Genomic DNA, 20123 nt, shown 5'->3' on the forward strand with positions numbered 1-20123 from the left:
AAAACATTAGGAATTATATCTTAGTGTTTTCATGAAATATAGAATTTTACGTGTGTTGTTATAAATACAGTGTTAATGTTATATATTAGCATATTCTTTCTGATCTAAAAGATCATCTTTTTCCTCCTGGTTTTAAAAGAGATGAAAACATTTTTGTGGGCCCTGGGCCCTGCCCCTGTTCCTGGTGGAGGAGTCCTCCACAGCTGTCCTCTCCACCCACCACTGCCCGGGGAGCTGGCTGTGTCACCGTGTGCTGTGGTCTGGGAGGGGCAATGATGGCTGGACACTGACCCCCAGGCCCTGGTGACCCCTCGGCTGGCCATCTGTCTCCCCTCTTAGGACATGTGCCAGGCTCTCTCCTGCCACACAGACCCCCTGGACCAAAGCAGCTGTAGCCGCCTCCTTATTCCTGTCCTGGATGGGACAGAGTGTGGCGCGGGGAAGGTCAGAGCGGGGACTGGAGGAGCGTGTGAGCACGTGTGTGTGTGTGTGTGTGTGTGTGTGTGTGTGTGTCTGTGTGTGTGCACGCTCACGCAGACCTGAACCTGCAGCCCTCACCCTGGGGTGGGAGACAGGAGGACCTCAGGAAGCAGGGGCTTAGGGCCCTGGAGCTGTTCTGGGTCCCCGTCAGGACAGGTGGGCAGCAGGATGCCCGCGTGCACGCAGCGCTCGCCTTGCCCTCTGCAGGCGGTTCATAACAGCTAACGGCGAAGGCTTGCACCTGACTCTGCCGGGGCGGGCGGGGCATCTGGCCTGCCCCGTCAACCTCCTCGCTGTTCCAGAGAGAGCGGGCGCTTGAGGGACGGCCACCCTAGGCCCGGTGTGGTGGCCTGGAGACAGGGATTGGGTTGTCACCCGCCACCCAGAGGAGGCAAAGTTTTCCCGTGACTGCGTGACCACCCCCCCCGCCCCCTGCCGGCCTGCAGCGGCCACCTGACGTCCTGCTCCCGGCCCAGTGCCCCTGCCCTCCCTTCTGCCCTGCATGGCCAGCCCTTCCTCCAGTCCCTGTCCTGCGGGAGGGGCTCTGCCCTCTTCTATTTAGCCCTGGCTCCAGAGCCGGATGGGGGTCCAGTGCGTGTGTGTGCGTGTGTTTGTGGGGGGTGTACCTGTGGGTGTGGGATGCCCTGGGTGTGGGATGCCCTGGGTGTGGGGTCCTGTGGGTGTGGGATGCTCTGGGTGTGGGCACCTGTGGGTGTGGGATGCCCTGGGTGTGGGGTCCTGTGGGTGTGGGGTGCCCTGGGTGTGCGGTCCTGTGGGTGTGGGATGCCCTGGGTGTGCGGTCCTGTGGGTGTGGGATGCCCTGGGTGTGGGCACCTGTGGGTGTGGGATGCCCTGGGTGTGGGGTCCTGTGGGTGTGGGATGCCCTGGGTGTGGGCACCTGTGGGTGTGGGATGCCCTGGGTGTAGAACGTGGTTCTGTCCTTCTCTTGCAGTGGTGCTCCAAGGGGCACTGCCGCTCCCTGGCGGAGCTGGCCCCCGTGGGGGCGGTGCACGGGCACTGGTCTAGCTGGGGTCCGGCCAGTCCTTGCTCCCGCTCCTGCGGAGGAGGTGTGGTCACCAGGAGACGGCAGTGCAACAACCCCAGGTGCCGCGTGGAGGGCTCTGTCTGCGGGTCAGGGGGGTGGCTGCTCTGCATTCCCTGGCGGGGGGCTGGGGGTCACCCTCCTCTCACCCGTGTCTCGTGGGCATTTTCAGACCTGCGTTTGGGGGGCGTGCGTGCGTAGGTGCTGACCTCCAGGCCGAGATGTGCAACAGCCAGGTAGGCCTGCTTCCTGGGCAGGGTGAGGGGGTGCTGTTGGCAGCACTGGGTCCGGAGGAGCCCAAGGGCCAGGGCGGCTGTCATTTGTGGTCCACATACGGCGTTTTGAGAGTGAAGGTGATGCTATTAATACCTGCCCTGGGACCACTGTGCCTTCACCAGGAGGGTCCCACCCCCGAAAGCAGCCGCCCTGAAGAGTCCCCCTCCCTCCCTGGATGCCACTGCCCTGCAGGGCTGCCCGTTTCTGCGCTGAGAACAACCCTTCTCTCCAGCAGCCAAGTCCACTACCGCGAGAGCACGGGCGATTCTTTTAGTTATAAGTGCAGGTGAATTTCACCTAGCGTAAAATCAACCATCTGAAACTGTGTAGTTCAGTAGCACGTAGTACATTCACAATATCATGCAACCACCACCTCCATCGAGTTCCAGACCATTTCCGTCACCCCAGAGTAGAACCCTGTGCCCATCAAGCAGCCGCTCCCGTGCCGCCTCTCCCAGCCCCCGCCAACCACCAGCCTACTTTCTACCTCTCTGGATTTACCTACGCTGGACATTTCATATAAGTGGAATCATACGATATGTGACTTTTTGCGGCTGGCTTCTCTCACTCACCGTGGTGTTTTCAAGGTTCAGCCATGTACCGTAACTTCACTCCTTTTTCTTTCTTTTTTTTTTTTACGGTTTATTCTTCTTTTTTATTTATTTTTTATAAATTTATTTATTTATTTTTGGTTGCGTTGGGTCTTTGTTGCTATGCGCGGGCTTTCTCTAGTTGTGGTGAGCAGGGGCTACTCTTCGCTGTGGTGCGCGGGCTTCTCATTGTGGTGGCTTCTCTTGTTGCAGAGCACGGGCTCTAGGTGCGCGGGCTTCAGTAGTTGTGGCTCGTGGGCTCTAGAGCACAGACTCAGTACTCGTGGCTCACGGGCTTAGTTGCTCCGCGGCATATGGGATCTTCCCGGACCAGGTCTCGAACCCGTGTCCCCTGCATTGGCAGGCAGACTCTCAACCACTGCACCACCAGGGAAGTCCCTATTCTTTTCTTCTTATATTTTCTTATTTTTTTGTTGGGTTATGGTTGCTTTACAATGTTGTGTTAGTTTCTGCCGTACAACACAGTGAATCAACTATACGTATACATATATCCCCTGCCTCTAGGACCTCCCTCCCATTCAGAACTTCACTCCTTTTTATGGCTGAATAGTATTCCACTGGATGGATGGACCACATTTCGCTCATCTGTTCATCCATTGTCCATTTGTCCGTACATTGGGGCTGTTTCCGTCTTTGGTTGTTGGGAATAGTCCCGCTAATGAATATGTGTGTACGTAGACTTTTTTTTTTTTTTTTTGCGGTACGTGGGCCTCTCACTGCTGTGGCCTCTCCCGTTGTGGAGCACAGGCTCCGGAAGCGCAGGCTCAGCAGCCATGGCTCATGGGCCCAGCCGCTCCGCGGCATGTGGGATCTTCCCGGACCGGGGCACGAACCTGTGTCCCCTGCATTGGCAGGCAGACCCTCAACCACTGCGCCCCCAGGGAAGCCCCGTGGATTTTTTGAGCACCAGCTTTTCACTCTTTTGGGTGTACAATCTGGAATTGCCAGATCCCATGGGAATTCTACGTTTAAGTCCTTGAGGAACCTCTGAGCCACTTCCCACAGCAGCTGAACCATTTGGCCTCCCCACCAGCAAAGTGCGAGGGGTCCAATTTCTCCACACCCTCTCCAGCACTTACCTGTGTTTCCCACACGGCCATCAGAGTGGGTGTGAAGGCGTGGAGTGATTCCTCTGGCCTTGACTCAAGATCTGCACGTGTTGAGACCCTCCCTCCCTCCCCCCCGCCCCCGCCTTCTCCAGGCAGACTCCGAGGAGTCTGGAGAAAGGAGTCCTTGCCTGGTGCGGGGGGGAGGGCCAGGCCTGCAAGGAGGGCAGCCGTGGTCCCCGCACCTGCTCGGCAGGGCCACTCGGATTCTTTTCCTCTGACTCCAGTGCAAAAAAGGCCAGGACGCCCGCCCGCGGAGGTTCTTGTGTGGAAGCCCTTTGCTCTTGACTCCTGTGACTTTTCCAATTACCTGCCTCTGGAGGTGCAGACATAGCGACTACACATACTCAGCCCCGTTTTCTGAAGTTGGGGCCTCCCCCCGCAGTGCTGTTTGCCCGGCTTTCCTCTGCGTTGCTGGGTGGTAGGCCCCCATCAGCGGAGGAAGGCTCGACATCCCCACTTTACAGAGAAGGGAACTGAGGTGCAGCCAGGAGCTGGGCTCCAACCCACGTCTTGGCCCTCACACTGCCGGGGGCCTTGCTGTCTCCCGGGGCGAGGGTTCCCTGCCTGAGCCCCCTGCCCCGGGCCCCCTGCCCCGGCCCCTCCCGTGCCCGTCCTCTGCCTCCTTCCACCAGGCCTGCGAGAAGACCCAGCTGGAGTTCATGTCGGAGCAGTGCGCGCAGACCAACGGGGAGCCCCTGCGCCTCTCCCCGGGCAGCACCTCCTTCTACCGCTGGGGCACGGCCGAGCAGTACAGTCGAGGTGGGTCCCGGGGGGTGCCGGGGCGAGCCAGGCCTGAGACCCCGGGGCAGGGAGAGCCGTTGGGGGAGACCCACCGTCACTCTGATGCTGTTGAGAGCAGGCTTCGGCCCTGCATCAGACATGTCACGCCTCCCACCCTGGCTAGCAGGTCAGGCCACGACTTCTCATCTCTGAGTCTCGGTTTCCCCATCTGCAAAATGGAGGTAAGAGGTGTAGCTTGCTGCCAGCATTGCTGGCAGGAGTCAGTGCGATGACACAGGGGAAGCCCCGAGCGTGCTCCCTGGCTCGTAATTCAGTAACATTTATTACATCGCGATGTGATTACTGCCTCAGGAGGCAGGACAGATGGGAAATAGAAACCTGGCCCCAAATGCAAAGAGTGAAGCGGGATGGCGCTCGGGGGTTGGTGGGGGCCCACCTGGATCGTGTTTCACAGGGTCACTGCCCTCCCTGCTCCCTGCCCCCCTCCCATCCGGGTTTCTTGTCCTTCTGCTTTCCCAGGGGACGCTCTGTGTAGATATCTGTGCCGGGCCATTGGCGAGAGCTTCATTGTGAGGCGTGGGGACAGTTTCCTGGATGGGACACGGTGTGTGCCAAGCAGCCCTCAGGAGGATGGGACCCTGAGCCTGTGCGTGTCGGGCAGCTGCAAGGTAGGCGTGCTCGGGCAGCGGAGGTGCCCTTCCATCCACTGTGGCCCCGAGGCCTCTCGCATCAGAAACCAAGATGCTAAGGGGCCTTCGAGGGGTCAGGTCTGGGGGGTGCTGCCCCCGTGAAGCTGCAGTAGAGTCTGCACTGGGTGATGCTGGGATACAGGGCCGAGCTTGGGGTCAAGAGCCTTGCTGTGACCTTGGACAAGTCATTTCAGCTTGCCTCCTGCACAGATGTCAGAAGCTGCAGAAATGCCTCATTTGGTTGTGTGAACCTCAGAGCTGTGGGTGTCAGTGGGCCAGCACCGTCCCATGACATCACCCGGGTCTCACCTGCCACTCTCCTTTGCTCAGACGTTTGGCTGTGACGGCAGGATGGCCTCCGGGCAGGTGCGAGATGTGTGCCAGGTGTGTGGCGGGGACAACAGCACGTGCCGTCCTCAGAACGGCTCTTTCACGGCCGGGAGAGCCAGAGGTAGGGGCCTCCCTGGGGGTGAAGGGCCGGTTTCCCCCCAGCCTCCAAGAAACCCCACAGCCCAGAGCCTGGGTGCCGGCTGCCTAGGTGGTGGGGCCCGCGCTCTGGCTCAGCCCTGGGCCCTCTTAGCGGCCTCTGCCAGCCTCCCGATGAGGCTCAGGTTTTGGTGATGAGGCCACTGCTGGGGCTGCGGCACATCAGTAACGGTTGCTCCGTGTACCTGTGGTGCAGAAAAAATACAGACGTTGGGAAATCTGTGGTGGGCTGTCCTCTCCTCTCCTGCTCAAGGACTCTTAGGAGGAGGGACCTTATGCTTGGAAAATCCTTGACTTTGATCCATTTATAGAACAGGTCAGGTCTTTTGCAAAGCCAGTCGAGGAGTTGAGTCCCACCTCCCTCTGGCGCTGAAATCTGCTCCCTTTGACTGTGACCTAAGTGACCTGAGACCACCCCTCCCCCCCACCCCGCTTCCTCCTAGAGTATGTCACATTCCTGACCGTTACCCCCGACCTGACCAGCGTATACATCATCAACCACAGGCCTCTCTTCACGCACCTGGGTGAGTTGGCCAGAGGACGCCCACAGGAGTTAACCAGACCGTGAAGGTCGAGGGCACAGCCCCAACGTGCCCTCACTTCTGATGCCACCTGCAAGTTCGGGTGCTCCCCAAGCTGCCGTCCGTTGGATGATTCGCTGGGAGGACTCCCAGAACTCTGAGAGCTGTTACGCTCACCGTTACGGCTTATTACAGGGGAAGGATACAAAATAAAAGCAGCCGAAGGAAGAGATGCCAGGGCAGCGTCAGGGAGGGCGCCGTGTCCAGCTCAAAAGTGACCGCACACGGTGTACCGCCTACTCTGGGAGCTCTCCTGAGCTCAGGGTCCAGGTGCTATGGGGCTCCGTTATGTAGACATGACTGGGGGATGGATTGATCACCCCCTGGACGGTCTCAGTCTTCAGGTTGGCAGAGGCTTGGTGACTCAAGGCCGCCACCCTAAGTCATGTGTTTGGCCTTTCTGGTGTGGCCAGCTCCTACCCTAAACAAAGACGCTCCGGGTCAGGTCAGACACAGGGCGCAGGTCAGACCTGTCTCTGGGCAAGGCTGACCTCTTTACCTAACGCCACTGTGGGGCTTTATTTCCAGGGGCGCCCTGGCCTGACCTTGGAATCTGGGGTGGGGTGCTCGCCCTGGGGTCCTTGAGCCCCCGTAGAGTGGGGTGTGAGTGCACTTGGTGAGGGAGCAGGTCCACGGCACTCACCAGGTTCCAGGAAGAGGCACAGAGTCACCGCGTGGGGAGCCTCCCGTGGTCAGACACCCTGTTCAGAGCGTGGGATACCAGGAGGACCTGCTCCCCGGGAAGGCTGGGGATCCTGGGGCGGCAGTGGCAGGTGCGGCCGAGGAAGTCATGCCCCGTTGGCCCAGTTGTCACCTTTCCTTAAACAGGACCTGTCTGTGAGGGGGGCGGTGCTGGCTCCCATGGTGGGAGGTGGGGGTTCTCTGTGGTGCTGACGGCCCCTCCCCCAACAGCAGTGAGGATCCGTGGGCGCTACGTCATGGCCGGAAATGCGAGCATCTCTCCCAGCACCACCTACCCCTCCCTCCTGGAGGACAGCCGCATCCAGTACAAAGTGACCCTGACTGAGGACCGGCTGCCCCGCCTGGAGGAGATCCGCATCCAGGGCCCCACCCAGGACGACATGGAGATCCAGGTGACCGGGGGCCTCCCCCTGGCGTCCGCTGGTCCGTCAGCTCAGACGCACACCTCTTCATTCTCTCGGCGGCCGCCGGGGGGCCTGGGGTCCCCGTGCTCAGAGCCCACGGGAGTTCTGGAGTGCTGAGAGTGGGTCAGAGGGAGAGCCCTGTGCAGGGGTCGGGGGCTTCCCGGGACAGGGGCTGTGCTGCCGAGGTCTGAGATGAGCTGATGCTGCAGGCCGAGCAGGGAGGGGAGTGTCTTGAACGAGCAGTGCGTGCCCAGGAGGGGTGCTTAGGAGGGAGGGAGGAAGGGGACCCTCCAGACGAGGAGGCTGGAGGGCCAGGCAGACCTGGAGGGGCCTTGCTGGCCGTGTGAGGAGCTCAGGCTTCCTCCTGGGGGCCTGGGGAGCTGCTGGGGGTCTGTGTAGGGCGGAGTTGGGGTCGGGCTACGTCAGACCCGGACGAAGGAGGGTGGGGGGTACGAGACCGTGGGGGAGGCTGGTTGGGCCAGTGCCCAGATTAGAGACCCACCGTGGGGGCATCTAATGCAAGAGGAGCAGAGGCAGCCCGAGAGCTGGAAGCAGGGTGACCCAGGGGTCAAGAGCCCAGGCTAGGGACTCAGCCCAGAGTTCAGATCCTGGCTCTGCAGAAACTTGGACAAAAGACTTAATTTTCTGAGCCTCAGTTTCCCCGTCTGCAAAATGAGACTAAGCCGACCTACGTGACGTGAAGATGCGTTTGTTTTTCCTTCAAAACGACGCACAGCAAGCACCTGGCAGACTGTCTGGTGCCCCACACGTGCACACGGAAGGTGGCCAGGCTGCATAAGTGCGTGCGGACTCGCCTCTCCAAGTGCCCAAGGCCCCGTCCTAACAGCGGGAATGAGACACCCAGAAGTTCCGGGACAAAGGGGCGGGCACTGTGAGGGCCGGAACTGGAGCCTGAATATCCCCCTCCCGCGCTTCGCTCTCCTCTGGCGGGGATGCTGGGTTCCCCAGATCTTCATCTGCAGAGTGGGGGCCAGATGGCAGTCCCGCCTCCTGGGGTCGTGGGCGGGCAGCGTGGGCGGCAGGCCCTGGCCCAGGGGCAGCTCTGGGTGCATGTGGGTTCTCGCTGTTTCTTTGGGAGCCCCGGCTGTGCTTGGATGTGTCCCGCACGCTGTAACCTCGTCTGCAAGCGGCGCCTCGTGTGCTTTGCTGAGGAAGGTGCTGGAGGGTGGACGGGAAGTAGTGGACGTTGAAATAGCCCTTGACAGCCTTTGTGGGGGAGTCCAAGTCTCGACAGCCCCTCACTTTGGTCTAGCAGCCCCACCCTCTGCTCCCACGGCTGGGGAGGCAGCAGGGGCTCCCCCAGAAGTCCAGGCCAGGCCAGAGCGAGCCCCACCAGTGAACAGTTAACCACTTCCCCACCTCCCCACGTGGCCCAGTTCACCCACCTCCCCGCCCCTGGGAAAGTTGTTCCAAGGGCTGGGTGTCAAGCAGCTCTGTTGTCATCCTTTGCGGTGAGGATAAAAAATACAGATTCCGGGGCCCCTCTCAGAGGCACTCAACCAGGACCTGCTGGGGGGTGTGTGTGTGCCAAGAACCCGCATTTTAGCAGAGGACTGTGACGGGTGGCCAGATGAGGTGTTGTGGGAGTAGATGCTGGAACCTTGGGGGCATCCTCCTGGCCTCTGCCCACCAGACTGGCCCCTCACAGGACCCAGTGACCCTCCTGAAGTACGGACAGACCCAGGCTCCCTGCTGGACACTCTTCCTTAACTCTCTGTGTCCTCAGGCTCGAGCCCAAGCTGCCAGACAGCTACAGGGCCCCTGATCCAGCCCCTTCCTGCCCACCCCTGGGTCTCATCTCCTGCTGCAGAAGCCCGAGCTGTGCTGGTCTCACCCCAGGCCGGGGCTGGGCTCCCCTCTGCTGGAACACCCCTTCACCCGCCTCCACGCCTCCCCGCACCCTGGTCAACCTCAGCGCCTTCTTCGTGCTCCCATAATCCCCTGTGCGAACCTCTATCCCCGCACCTACCACCAGCCCACCCTCCCCCACCCCACTGTGAGCCTGGGGCAGCGTCCTGGTCACCGGGCCGTCCTCGAAGCGTGGCGTGGGGTCAGTGTCGGTGATGGCTTGCCGAGGGAAAGGGTATAGGGATGGAGGAATGAAATATCGAAGGCTTCCCGGAGGAGGTGGCCGTGACAGTGGCCCTCAGACAGCCCACTGGACAGGCCCCGGCTCTCCGTGTGTCTCGTGCAGGTTTACAGGCGCTACGGTGAGGAGTACGGCAGCCTCGCCCGCCCAGACATCACCTTCACCTACTTCCAGCCCAAGCGTCGGCCGGCCTGGGCGTGGGCTCCCGTGCGGGGGGCCTGCTCGGTGAGCTGTGGGGCAGGTGAGGCCCGGGGCAGGGCTCGCCTGGAAGCCTGGTTTGCTCCCCGCACGGAGGTGGTCTAGCCCCCCTTTCCCCCCGCAGGGCTGCGCTGGGTGACCCACAGCTGTCGGGACCAGGCAGCGAACGAGTGGGTGGAGGCTGCCCGGTGCGCAGGGAGCCGGCAGCCGGCGGCGTGGTCCGAGTCATGTACCTCCATACCCTGTCCCCCGTCGTGAGTGTGCCTGGGACTCAGGCGCTCACCGCTCCAGGGGGGTGACCGCCCCGCCTGGGAGGCTGAGGGAGGGGCCCATCCCCGGGCAGGAGCGCAGGGCGAGGGACAGAGCCGTCCCTGTTGGGGGCAGGGCTGGGGCAGCCGCCCACAGGCACTTTTAGACAGTGGTCCCCAGGCTCCGGTGCAGCCTGGGGACACCTGGAGAGGTGGAGGGCTGGGCTGCCTGTACCTGCGCGGTGTCCGGGTACCTGAAGGGACAGTGGGCCCAGGCCAGGCCCGGGAAGTGACTCGCCTAGACAGACCTGCCAGCCTCCCGCCCCCGCCCCTGAGCCAGCCTGGGGACCCGGCCAGGGGCCCGATGCTCTGTTCCTCTCCTCAGCTGGGCGGCCGGAGACTTCGGCCCATGCAGTGCCTCCTGCGGAGGGGGCCTGCGGGAGCGGGTGGTGCGCTGCGTGGAGGCCCAGGGCGGCCTCCTGAGGACGGTGCCCCACTCCCGGTGCAGAGCGCTGGCCCAGCAGCCAGCGGCCGTGGAGACCTGCAATCCCCAGCCCTGCCCCCGGAGGTGAGCACGGATCCAGGCAGGTCCAGGCAGAGTCTCCCTGGCAGGGCTTATCCCTGAGCTGAGCCCTGCCCCTTCTGAGTGTCCCCTTTTCCTGAGGCCTCTGGCCAAGTCCCACCACCCTGGGTGAGGGCCGACCTTGGAATCACCTCCTATCCCGGAGGCCCTGGACTGGCCATTTCCGCCTCTGAACTTCCAAGTCTCTGCTCGTGGAGGGCTGCGAGGATCAAGCAAAACGATGGATGTAAAGCAATACATGTCACTTTGTCACTGCTATTGTCATTTCCACGGTGTCCCAGCTGATAGAGGCGTATCATTCTGATTTGCCGCTAACTGCCTGGGTGGCCCGGGCAAGTCCCCTCCCTCTCTGGGCCCCAGTTTTGTCCAGTGGGGAGGGAGGTGGCCTCGGTCACTGGTGGTCCACACGTGGCTCTGGGCGTCTTCCCCCACACGCCCCGCATCCGTGGCAGATGTAGCAGTCACCACTCTTTCCTCCTGGGGGCCAATCGTGCCTCAGAATCCTTCTCAACACAACACTCCAAGCAGCCGCCACCTCTCAGGGCTGCCACGGGAGACGCATTTGCTGTCCCCGAACTGGTGATCGACTGCATCTGGCACCTGTTTCCCAGCACCTGCTAGGTTGTCTGGTTGGAGGCCCACCTTTGCCTCTGGAAGGCGGGAGGGTCAGGGCCGGTGTCATTGCACCCTGGGTGCCGAGTGGAGGGCCAGCAGCCGTTCATCCAGGCTTCAGGGAAAGGCCCCTGGCTTCTGCCTTTCGGCGGGGATCCCCCTTTGGGCTCTTGGGTATGGGGGAGCAGGTTCACTGCCTCTCTGCCCCAGGAGCAGAGGCAGGGCCTAATGGCTGTCTTGTGCCGTCCTCAGGGAGGTGCCGGATGCGTGCTCGTCGGCCTGTGGAACAGATCCGGCCGTGCAGAACACGACGTGTGTGCAGGGGGCAGATGGCATGGGGGCGCCAGCAACCGCTGGGCCCTGCTATGCAGATGAGAAGCCGCCTGCCCTTGAGCCCTGTATCGAGGTGGCATGTCCTCCGGGCTGGGGCCATGTGAGTATCCTGGGCACTGGAGAATGGAGAGCACTGGTTACCACTGGCCTCCTGCCGGTGCTAGAAGACTGCCCTGTGTAGGGCTGCTGTCCTCGGGAGGCCCTGGGCAGAGGACAACCCTAGAGACAGATCTCAGAGCTGCTGGGCAGGCCCCTTCCCGCTGGCAAGCAGGCTGAGCAATGCAGACCCTGATGGAATGCTGTCAGTTGTCTGCTGCGCAGAGAGACGCTGCCACGCTCCTGCCTGCGTCCACGGGCTCAGGCTGGGTGGTGTTACTTTCGGACAAGGGTGCCGGCCGATCCTGTCCCCGTGCCCCGCCCCCGGCTGGTGGGGACGGCAGGGCCAAGCGTGCCTGCAACTCTGGCTCCAGAGCCCCAGCGCGGTTGTGCCCCACGCTGACTACTGATGCTGACGCAGAGGCCAAGGTGGGGCGTGTGGTGAGGGCATCCCCTGGAGGCCAGGAAGCAGGCTTCCCGGGCAAGGAGCAGCGGGGAGGCGAGGCCTTTGGGGTGCTGGTAACCACTTCTGTTCTCTCCTGAAGAGAGTGGGGTAGGTGGGAGTGGAGGGCCAGGTGCCCAGAGGTGTGGAGACGGGAAGCCCAGACCCGCCACCTTGCTGCTTGCCCTGGGCAGTCAGATGCCCAGTCTCCAGGGGAGGATGCTGCATCCCCAGCGGGCAGTGCCAGGCCAGAGGCTCATGCCACACACGTGTGGACTCCCTTGGCGGGGCCGTGCTCCGTCTCCTGTGGTCAAGGTGAGGACCCCAACGCCCCTGAGGGTCAGCTAATTCTAAAAAAAGCATTTGAGGTGGCTTACAAAAAAATCCATTTACACAAGAACATGACATTATAAGCAAGGAGATTGGGGCCAAGTACGGACAGCCACACGAATGTGCTCACTGACTGGCTGGAAGGTAGGAAATGATGATAAAACCTGGCCGTATTGGCACCCAAGAGCGTATTCTTAAGGTCTAAGATGGGCCCCAAACTTAGCTCTGAGCTTCCTGGAGGCCAACCCAGAGAAACAAAATTAATTTTCAGATACACAGTGTTTTCAACTAAGACCCTGGGAACTCCCTGGCGGTCCAGGGGTTAGGACTCAGCACTTTCACTGCCATGGCCCGGATTCAATCCCTGGTCAGGGAACTAAAATCCCACAAGCTGTGCGGCATAAGTAAATAAGTAAATAAATAAATAAATAAGCAAACTAAACCCCTAATCACTTGCTCAGGTAAACTCCAGCATGTTTAGAATTGAGGCCAGAGATTTCTTTTGAGGATACTTTTGCAGAGAGATGCAAGGACACGGTCCTAATAACATCTTGGTGATAAACACAGTAAGAGATTTTCATATAGCAACGGTTATAATGCCCCCAAGTTATAAGAGCAGTTACCACTTTTGAGCACCCACTATGCACCAGGCACTGTATAGCTCCCCTTGAAAAATCTTTATAAATAGTCCTCCAAGTCAGGCACCATTAGATGAAAAACCTGAGGCTCAGAGAGGTTAAGTCACTTGTCCAAGGTCACACAGCTGCTAAGTGGCAGAGCCGAGACTCAGCTCCACGTGGGCCTCGTCTGCTAGAGCTCTTCAGAGAGTGGGGCACCCATGGTCCATGCTGAGCCCCCCTCTTGGGGCGCGGGGTCCCTCCTTCCTCCCAGCAGGCCTGATGGAGCTGCGTTTCGTGTGCATGGACTCTGCCCTCAGGACACCCATCCGGGAAGAGCTGTGTGACCTGGCAAGCAAGCCTGGGAGCCGGCAGGAGGTCTGCCAGGCTGCCCCGTGCCCGGCTTGGTGAGTCCGGGGGAGGGAGACCATGCAGAGGGGCAGCAGTCTGGGTCCCCCAGGGAGGAAGGAGTCTTACCCTGGCTGTGGCTACCTACGGAGCACTGGCCTTTCCTTCCTACAGGTGGGAGACCCGAGCCTTGGCACCGTGCCCCGTGACCTGTGGAGGGGGGCAGGTGCCACTGGCTGTCCGCTGTGTGAGGATGGACCAAGGCCGCTTTGTCTCCCTGCCTCATTCCAAGTGCTGGCCGATGCCCCGGCCCAGGTCCCTTGAGGACTGCAGCCCGGAGCCCTGCCCTGCCAGGTGGGCCCCTTCCCAAGGAGACAGGTGGTCCTAGGCGGGCATTCTTGGAGGTGGCATCATCACCTCCCGTTAAGCTCGTGACCCTTGGCGTCCTCACCTGCAGGAGCAGATTGTATTGGTGCCCGGAAGACTGTGGGGCTTTTAAAGTGCGTGACGTGCATCGCACGGGATCTGGGACGCTGAGGGCGCAGGTGGTTGATGGGTCATTTTTTCATCACTTGCTCTTTACTGAGCACCTACTAAGTATGTCCAAGTGCTGTTCTGGCACAAGGGGACACAGCAGTGAACAAGACAGACAGGCATCCCTGCCCTCCTGGAGTAGACGCTGGGGGCAAGGGAGAGACAGATGAGAAATAAGATTGATGGGGAAGACGTACAGTTCACGCTGGATGGTGTGGTTGCGACGTGGCAAACACAGTGGGAAGGAAGGTTGGGAGTGCCGGCAGGGGCGGGGTTCGGGTGACGATGGAGCTAGGACTCCCACTGGAGACAGACATCTCGGCAGGGCCCCTTGGGTGCCCTGCCCCTCCCCCCACTGCTTTTTGGACACGTCCACCCTCAGCTTCCCCTTCTTTTTTTAAAAAAAATAAATTTATTTATTTTTGGCTGCGTTGGGTCTTCATGGCTGCGTGCAGGCTTTCTCCAGCTGCAACCTCAGCTTCCCCTTCTGTAAAATGGGGGCTTCTGAACATTCTCTGTCCACTGTGCTGAGCCTCTCAGTGGAGACGTAAAAGTGACCCCCGGAGAGAGAACCTTTTCGGGCCCTTTCCAGTCTGGGGAGGTGAGGGGAAGCCCCCCACTCCTCGGGGTCCCCCCGACTCTGGTTTGCCCCAGGTGGCGGTACCAGCTGGCGGCCTGCAGCGTGACCTGTGGGGGAGGAGTCGCGCAGAGGATCCTGTACTGTGCCCGGGCCCACGGGGAGGACAAGGCCGAGGAGATCCTGCCGGACACCCAGTGCCAGGGGCTGCCTCGCCCGGAGCAGCAGGAGGCCTGCAGCCCAGAGCCCTGCCCGCCCAGGTCAGCAGCCCCAGGGTGTGCAGTGGGCAGCCTGAACTCCTGGCCTGTGCCGACGCCGGGCCAGGCCCGTGGGGGTTAAAGGGCAGCTCGGTGGCACAGGAAACAGGACCACCCGGCAGGCTGCACTCGGTGTCAGAGGAGACACTCCAGCAAACCCAGGCAGTGCTGTTGGTTCTAATGGGGGTGACGGGGTGGGGAGGGCAGGGGCGCTTCCCAGTGGAAGAGGCGGCATCTGAGTGGAGCCTGAGGGTGGTCCAGCTGGGGCAGAGCACCGCCAAAGCCCCGGGGACAGACAGCTCACACCAGTAGGGTCCGGGGACAGGCTGGAGCCTGAGAGGGAAGGGCAGATATTCACCTGCCTTGTTCACAGTTCTCCCGTGGTTTCTTCTTTGTAATTTTGCATTTTAAATAATGCCGTGCTCTTCTGTATCCTACAGAAACATCCCGAAAAGAATGTAACAGTCACCCCTGTCCCACCACCAGATTTAACAGATGCTAGCATATCTCCGTGTTTCCTTCATATGTCTCCTTGGTTTTAAAGAAATACACCACTACAGATAAGACTTTATTTACCTGAAAACCTTTAACTCATCTGTGATTTACCTGGGGTCAGTCACGAAGTCGGGGAGCAAACTCTACTTTTCCAAATCACTGACTAGCAACAGCATTTGCTGCGTCCCCCCAGGCGCCGCCTTTATCGCATCTTAAATTCTCGTGTGGGGGGGTCTGTGTCGAGGCTCCACCAGGCTCTGCTGTTTTACTTCCCCCACCTACTCCCACCCCCAAGTCAAACTGTTTCCATTGCTGTAGCTTTGTGACCCACTTACCACCCACACCCGTGTCGCTTGATTTCCCTGCCTGTGCTTAAATGTGCACCCCGTTTATTTTCCCACATCATATTGGAAAAGGTCTGGGATTTTTTTTTAATGGGAGTTTCACACGCACAGGAGCTCTGGTTACCCCGGGACGTCACTGTGGCCACCCTGGCCTCCTTGATGTTCCGGAACATTCCAGGCAGTGCTTCTGATTCAGGGCGTTTGCACCTCCTTTCCCGCTGCCTGAATGTGTCTGCTCTGGATATCCCTTCCCAGGCTCCGCTCAGGGTGCCGTAACAGAGAGGCGGGGAGTCCTTCCTGGGACTTGGTTTTTTTCTGGCTGCGCCCCACAGCATGTGAGATCTTAGTTCCCCAGCCAGGGCTCGAACCTGTATCCCCTACACTGGAAGTGTGCGGTCTTAACCACTGGACTGCCAGGGAAGTCCCCCCTGTGACATTCTAATTGTCACAACTGGGGGTGGGGAGTGCTGCCGCTGGCATCTAGTGGGTGGAGGCCAGGGGTACTGCTAAACGTCCTACACTGTGCAGATGGCCCCCACGAGAAAGACCCATACATGGGCCCCAGATGTCACGAGGCAGAGAACCATATATGCTCCACGGTGGGCCAGGGCGAGGGGGCCGACTTGGTCTGGTTCACGGCCGTATCCCGGAGTCTAGAACAGCGCCAGGCCCACAGAGGCGTGGTTTTGAGAGGGGGCATCACGGGCCGGGAGGGCAGCATAGGGCGGGGACTCTAGGGCTCCAGGCTCCAGTGCGGCCTACCTGCCTTCTGTCCCGGCTCTGAAAACTGTCAGTCATTATCGTTTGTTGAAACATGATAAGTTAACATGGGCAGGACTGACTGATGTGGAGATCTGTTCTCCTTCATCCTGGGTCACTGCTCCCCCGTCCCTGCTACTCGGACTAGCAAGCAGCTGGGTGTCCACGGGTGTCCTGTGATAAAGGGGAAGAAAGGGGGCACCTTGTTAAGGGAAAAGAGCTCTCTTTCCCGCAGAGCCTTTCCCTTGCCACTCAGCCCTGTGACTAGCCAGGATGGGTGCAGGGGCTGTACTGCTGGATCCCAGTGGCCTTGGAAGCTGTCCTGGCTGGCCATCCATGGAGCCCACCGGGGCAGTGCCACCTTCAGGGAAGCCTAGCCTCTCTCTGGGGTCTTCTCTTCCTGCAGGTGGAAGGTCATGTCCCTTGGCCCATGTTCAGCCAGCTGTGGTCTCGGCACTGCCATGCGCTTGGTGGCCTGTGTGCAGCTGGACCAAGGCCAGGACACAGAGGTGGACGGGGCGGCCTGTGTAGGTCTGGTGCGGCCGCAGGCCAGCATCCCCTGCATCATCGCCGACTGCACCTACCGGTGGCACGTCAGCGCCTGGATGCAGGTAAGTGCTGCAGCGGGGGCTGGCGAGTGCACGGGCCGAGGGTCCTCACACGTGGGGACCTTTGGGGGCTTTGATTCATTGTGGTCCCCTGAAAGCAGGGGGAGAGCTGGGTCTCTTGGGGAGAGGGTAGCCGGGGCACCTAGAGATGGAAGACATAGCAAGGCCTAGAGACGTGGGGGACAGGTAAGCCTTAAGGGGCCCTGAGGTCCGGAGACTCCAGAAGATGAAGGGCTGGTAACTCCCCACAGATGAGCAAATGCCACCCCGTGCCCAGCACCTCACAAGGCGCTGGAGAGACAAAGGCAGACAGGGCCAGGTCCCCCGCAGAGGGGCTCACTCACGGTGCGGAGGGAGAAGAGGCAAAGCAGACGGCCACCGCTGCCTGAGTCAGGAGGACCCTGGGCATCTGGGTCGGGGGAGTTGATCCCTTGGATGGGGCAGTGTGGGGTGGGAGGGGAGGGTGGACACCAGGCTGTGATGAGTGATGGAGGGCAGAAGGACGAAGCCGCACCGCCTGCTCCCCGCTCCAGGGGCTGCAGGGCAGAGAGACCTCGAGGGCGACGGGGAGAGACCTGGGCTTGAACCCCTGCCCCTCCTCCCCGTGTGATCCTTGCAAGGTGACTTCTCTGAGGAGCGTGGACACCCATGCCCGCCTCCCGTGTTGTGCAAAGATTATATCAGATCCTGCCCGGCCTGTGGTCGCCGCTGTCCTTGTCACCCTCCAGCGGGGTCAGTCCCAACTCCTTCCTGTCTTTCCTGGCAGTGCTCTGTCTCGTGTGGGGATGGCATCCAGCGCCGGCACGACGCCTGCCTCGGACCCCAGGCCCGGGTGCCCGTGCCAGCTGACTTCTGCCAGCATTTGCCCAAGCCGGTGACGGTGCGGGGCTGCTGGGCTGGGCCCTGTGCAGGGCAGGGGACACCCAGCCCGGTGCCCCACGAGGAATCCACTGCTCCTGGCCAGACCACAGCTGCCACTGCTTCCCCGCAGTGGCCCCAGCCCCAGGCCCACCTCCTCTCCCCAGCTCCCCGGCTGCAAGGACTCCCGCCCGGGCCCCAGGAAAGCCCAGCAGAGTCCAGTTACGTTCCTTCCTCCTTTCTGTCTGGGCGGCTGACTGGCTGCAAGAGGGGTGGGCAAAGGCATGTTCACCTGGGAGAGCCAGGCCGTGCTCCTTGTGGGGACCTCCTGGGGGTGGTCCTGTGGCTGCAGCGCCCAGGACGCTGGGATGAGTGTGGTCGGGCTGAAGGGATGGGCTTGGAGGCCGGGTTCAGGGGGGCCTCTTCCTCACTGGTAAAGTGCAAGCTCACTTATTATCATCAAGGGAAAGCAACCTGAGGGTGTCACGGAGTCAGAATCCCCGCCTGTGTGACCCACTGTACACGCTGCCTCCCTCTTGCTGGCATGTCAGTGGTGGCTGTCTGCCTTGGGTGGCGATGCTCTGGCCCATGCAGCCCCCTCCTTGCCTGAGAAAGCTTCCGTCGGGGCCTAGGAGGACGCCAGCTGCCCCAGCTCCCAGTCTCCTTCCCCAGCACGGAAAGCCCCCGGCCCTGCCCTGCTGGGGATACCCCACCTGGAAGCTCCCGCCCCCTTTCCAGGCGCCTGTGGCCGGCAGCACCTCGAGCCGACAGGAACCATTGACATGCGAGGCCCAGCGCGGGCGGACTGTGCAGTGGCCATCGGGCGGCCCCTGGGCGAGGTGGTGACCCTCCGAGTCCTCGACAGTTCCCTCAACTGCAGTGCTGGTATGTCTAGGGCCACATGAGCAGCTATTGCCAGTGACAGGATCTGCTAGGTGTCAGTGAGTGTGACTCCAGGGTGCCCCATTCCTGGGGGGATCCTCCAGGTGCATCCCCGTGTGTAACCATCGCAGCCAGCTCATAACTGGGGTGTGGTTGTCCCCATTTCACAGATGAGGAAGCTGAGGCTAGGAGAGACTATCACACGTCCAGTTCCTTACAGTCGCATAGCCAGCAAGTGGGAGAGTCAGGACCTGGGCTCGGGGTGCTGGGTCCTCACCTCACTGCCGCTTCCCAGGGGAGATGCTGCTGCTTTGGGGCAGGCTCACGTGGAGGAAGATGTGCAGGAAGCTGCCCGGCATGACTTTCAGCTCCAAAGCCAACACGCTGGTGGTGAGGCAGCGTCTTTTGCAGCTGCGAGGCGGAGTGCTGCTTCGGTATTCGAGCCAGCCTGCCCCGGGAGCCTTCCACCGAGGTATGGCGAGGCCCTGGAGCCTCCCCGCCTTCCCCAGAGGCTGGCTGGCTGGGTGCTGCTGCCAACGGGGCCAGTCCCGACGGGCCAGCGGGCAAGGCAGACAGGGAGCTGAGCTGACTGAGAATGAAAAGCAGTGCCTTCCCGGACACCCCCTGACATGTGCGATCAGGACGAGGTCCCGGAGGTGCACGGTGTTCCTTCCTCTCTGGGGCCCTGCGCGAGATGGGCGGACATCCTCACTCCCTCACTCAGGCCATCGGGGCCCCACACCCTGGCCCCGGCACTCAGGTCCTTCAGGATCCTGTAAGGTCCTTCTGCGAGCCTCTTTCCCCAGTCCTGTTGGGTGCACTGTCCTCCTGGCTCATCCTCCGCTCAGCAGGGCGTGGGTGCACGTGCACGCCTCGTGCGGAGGATGGCGTCCCCGAGAGCCCTGCTAGCCCGTGGCCCCATCCGTATCCACGGAGAGCTGTCTAGGTTGCTTCAGGGGGCTTGCCCTCTTCCACAGCCCAAGCTTGCTGAAGGTGGCTTCCCTAGGGGTCCCCCCAGGCCACAGGTGAGAAGTGGGACCCTGGGGGGCTTCTTCCTCTGCCCCTCAGTGTGCAGCGCACCGGCACCAGCTCCCACCTGGTCATCACTCCTCACTTCCCAGCCTCCCCACATGCATGCACCTGCTTTGAGGGAGGCCCAGGAGGCGCAGGCAGGAAGGGCTGCCCCGGTTGGGGCGGGTGCAGCATGAAGCACTTTTGCACGTGTGACTTCGCTGATTCCTCTTAAAGACTGCCCTGCCCAGTGTGTGCTGTCGTTCCCTTCGCTTTACGGAGGAAGGAACTGAAGCGCGGAGCGTTTAAAGCCTTCACCTAGGGTCACACAACCGGGAAGTGGTAGAGATGGGGTTCGGGGGGGACTTCTGCCTGGGAGCCCCGATCTTGACCGCAGTGCCACACTGATCCCCCACTGCTCCCCGGCTGCCCTGCTGCCCTGGCCTCTGGCAAGAGTGGTCACTCTGGGGGACTCCTATGTTCCGGAGGTGGTCCACACCCAGTCTGTACGCCTGCTCTCCCCCTGCAGGATGTGACATGCAGCTCTTTGGACCCCGGGGTGAAATCGTGAGTCCATCATTGAGTCCGGATGGGAGGAACATGGGGGGCTGCCGAATCTTCATCGACGTGGCCCCACAGGCCCGGATCGCCATCCGTGCCCTGGCCATGGACACGGGCACCAGAACCGAGGAAACGGATTCCAGCTACATCTTGGTGAGGCCACCAGGATGACTTCTGCTCTAATTCTGGACATCCATCT

General features: G+C 61.2%; 1 protein-coding gene across 1 annotated transcript in view; it reads left to right on the top strand.

The window, feature by feature from the left end:
- ADAMTS13 (ADAM metallopeptidase with thrombospondin type 1 motif 13) overlaps positions 1-20123 on the top strand; it is a 30752-nt gene that overhangs the window by 9681 nt on the left and 948 nt on the right. The window contains exons 9-29 of the mRNA XM_082842229.1: positions 340-444; positions 1433-1584; positions 1695-1758; positions 4151-4277; positions 4779-4927; positions 5279-5399; positions 5878-5958; positions 6928-7109; positions 9337-9472; positions 9554-9683; positions 10063-10245; positions 11125-11305; positions 11938-12058; positions 12968-13097; positions 13213-13392; positions 14227-14409; positions 16411-16615; positions 17379-17691; positions 18209-18355; positions 18648-18824; positions 19893-20077. Coding sequence (XP_082698355.1) covers positions 340-444; positions 1433-1584; positions 1695-1758; positions 4151-4277; positions 4779-4927; positions 5279-5399; positions 5878-5958; positions 6928-7109; positions 9337-9472; positions 9554-9683; positions 10063-10245; positions 11125-11305; positions 11938-12058; positions 12968-13097; positions 13213-13392; positions 14227-14409; positions 16411-16615; positions 17379-17691; positions 18209-18355; positions 18648-18824; positions 19893-20077 — 3252 coding nt within the window. The remainder of the gene's footprint in view (positions 1-339; positions 445-1432; positions 1585-1694; positions 1759-4150; positions 4278-4778; positions 4928-5278; positions 5400-5877; positions 5959-6927; positions 7110-9336; positions 9473-9553; positions 9684-10062; positions 10246-11124; positions 11306-11937; positions 12059-12967; positions 13098-13212; positions 13393-14226; positions 14410-16410; positions 16616-17378; positions 17692-18208; positions 18356-18647; positions 18825-19892; positions 20078-20123) is intronic.

This window comes from Leucopleurus acutus (genome assembly GCF_964270905.1).
Source record: "Leucopleurus acutus genome assembly, chromosome: 7".
NCBI classification, from domain to species: Eukaryota; Metazoa; Chordata; class Mammalia; order Artiodactyla; family Delphinidae; genus Leucopleurus; species Leucopleurus acutus.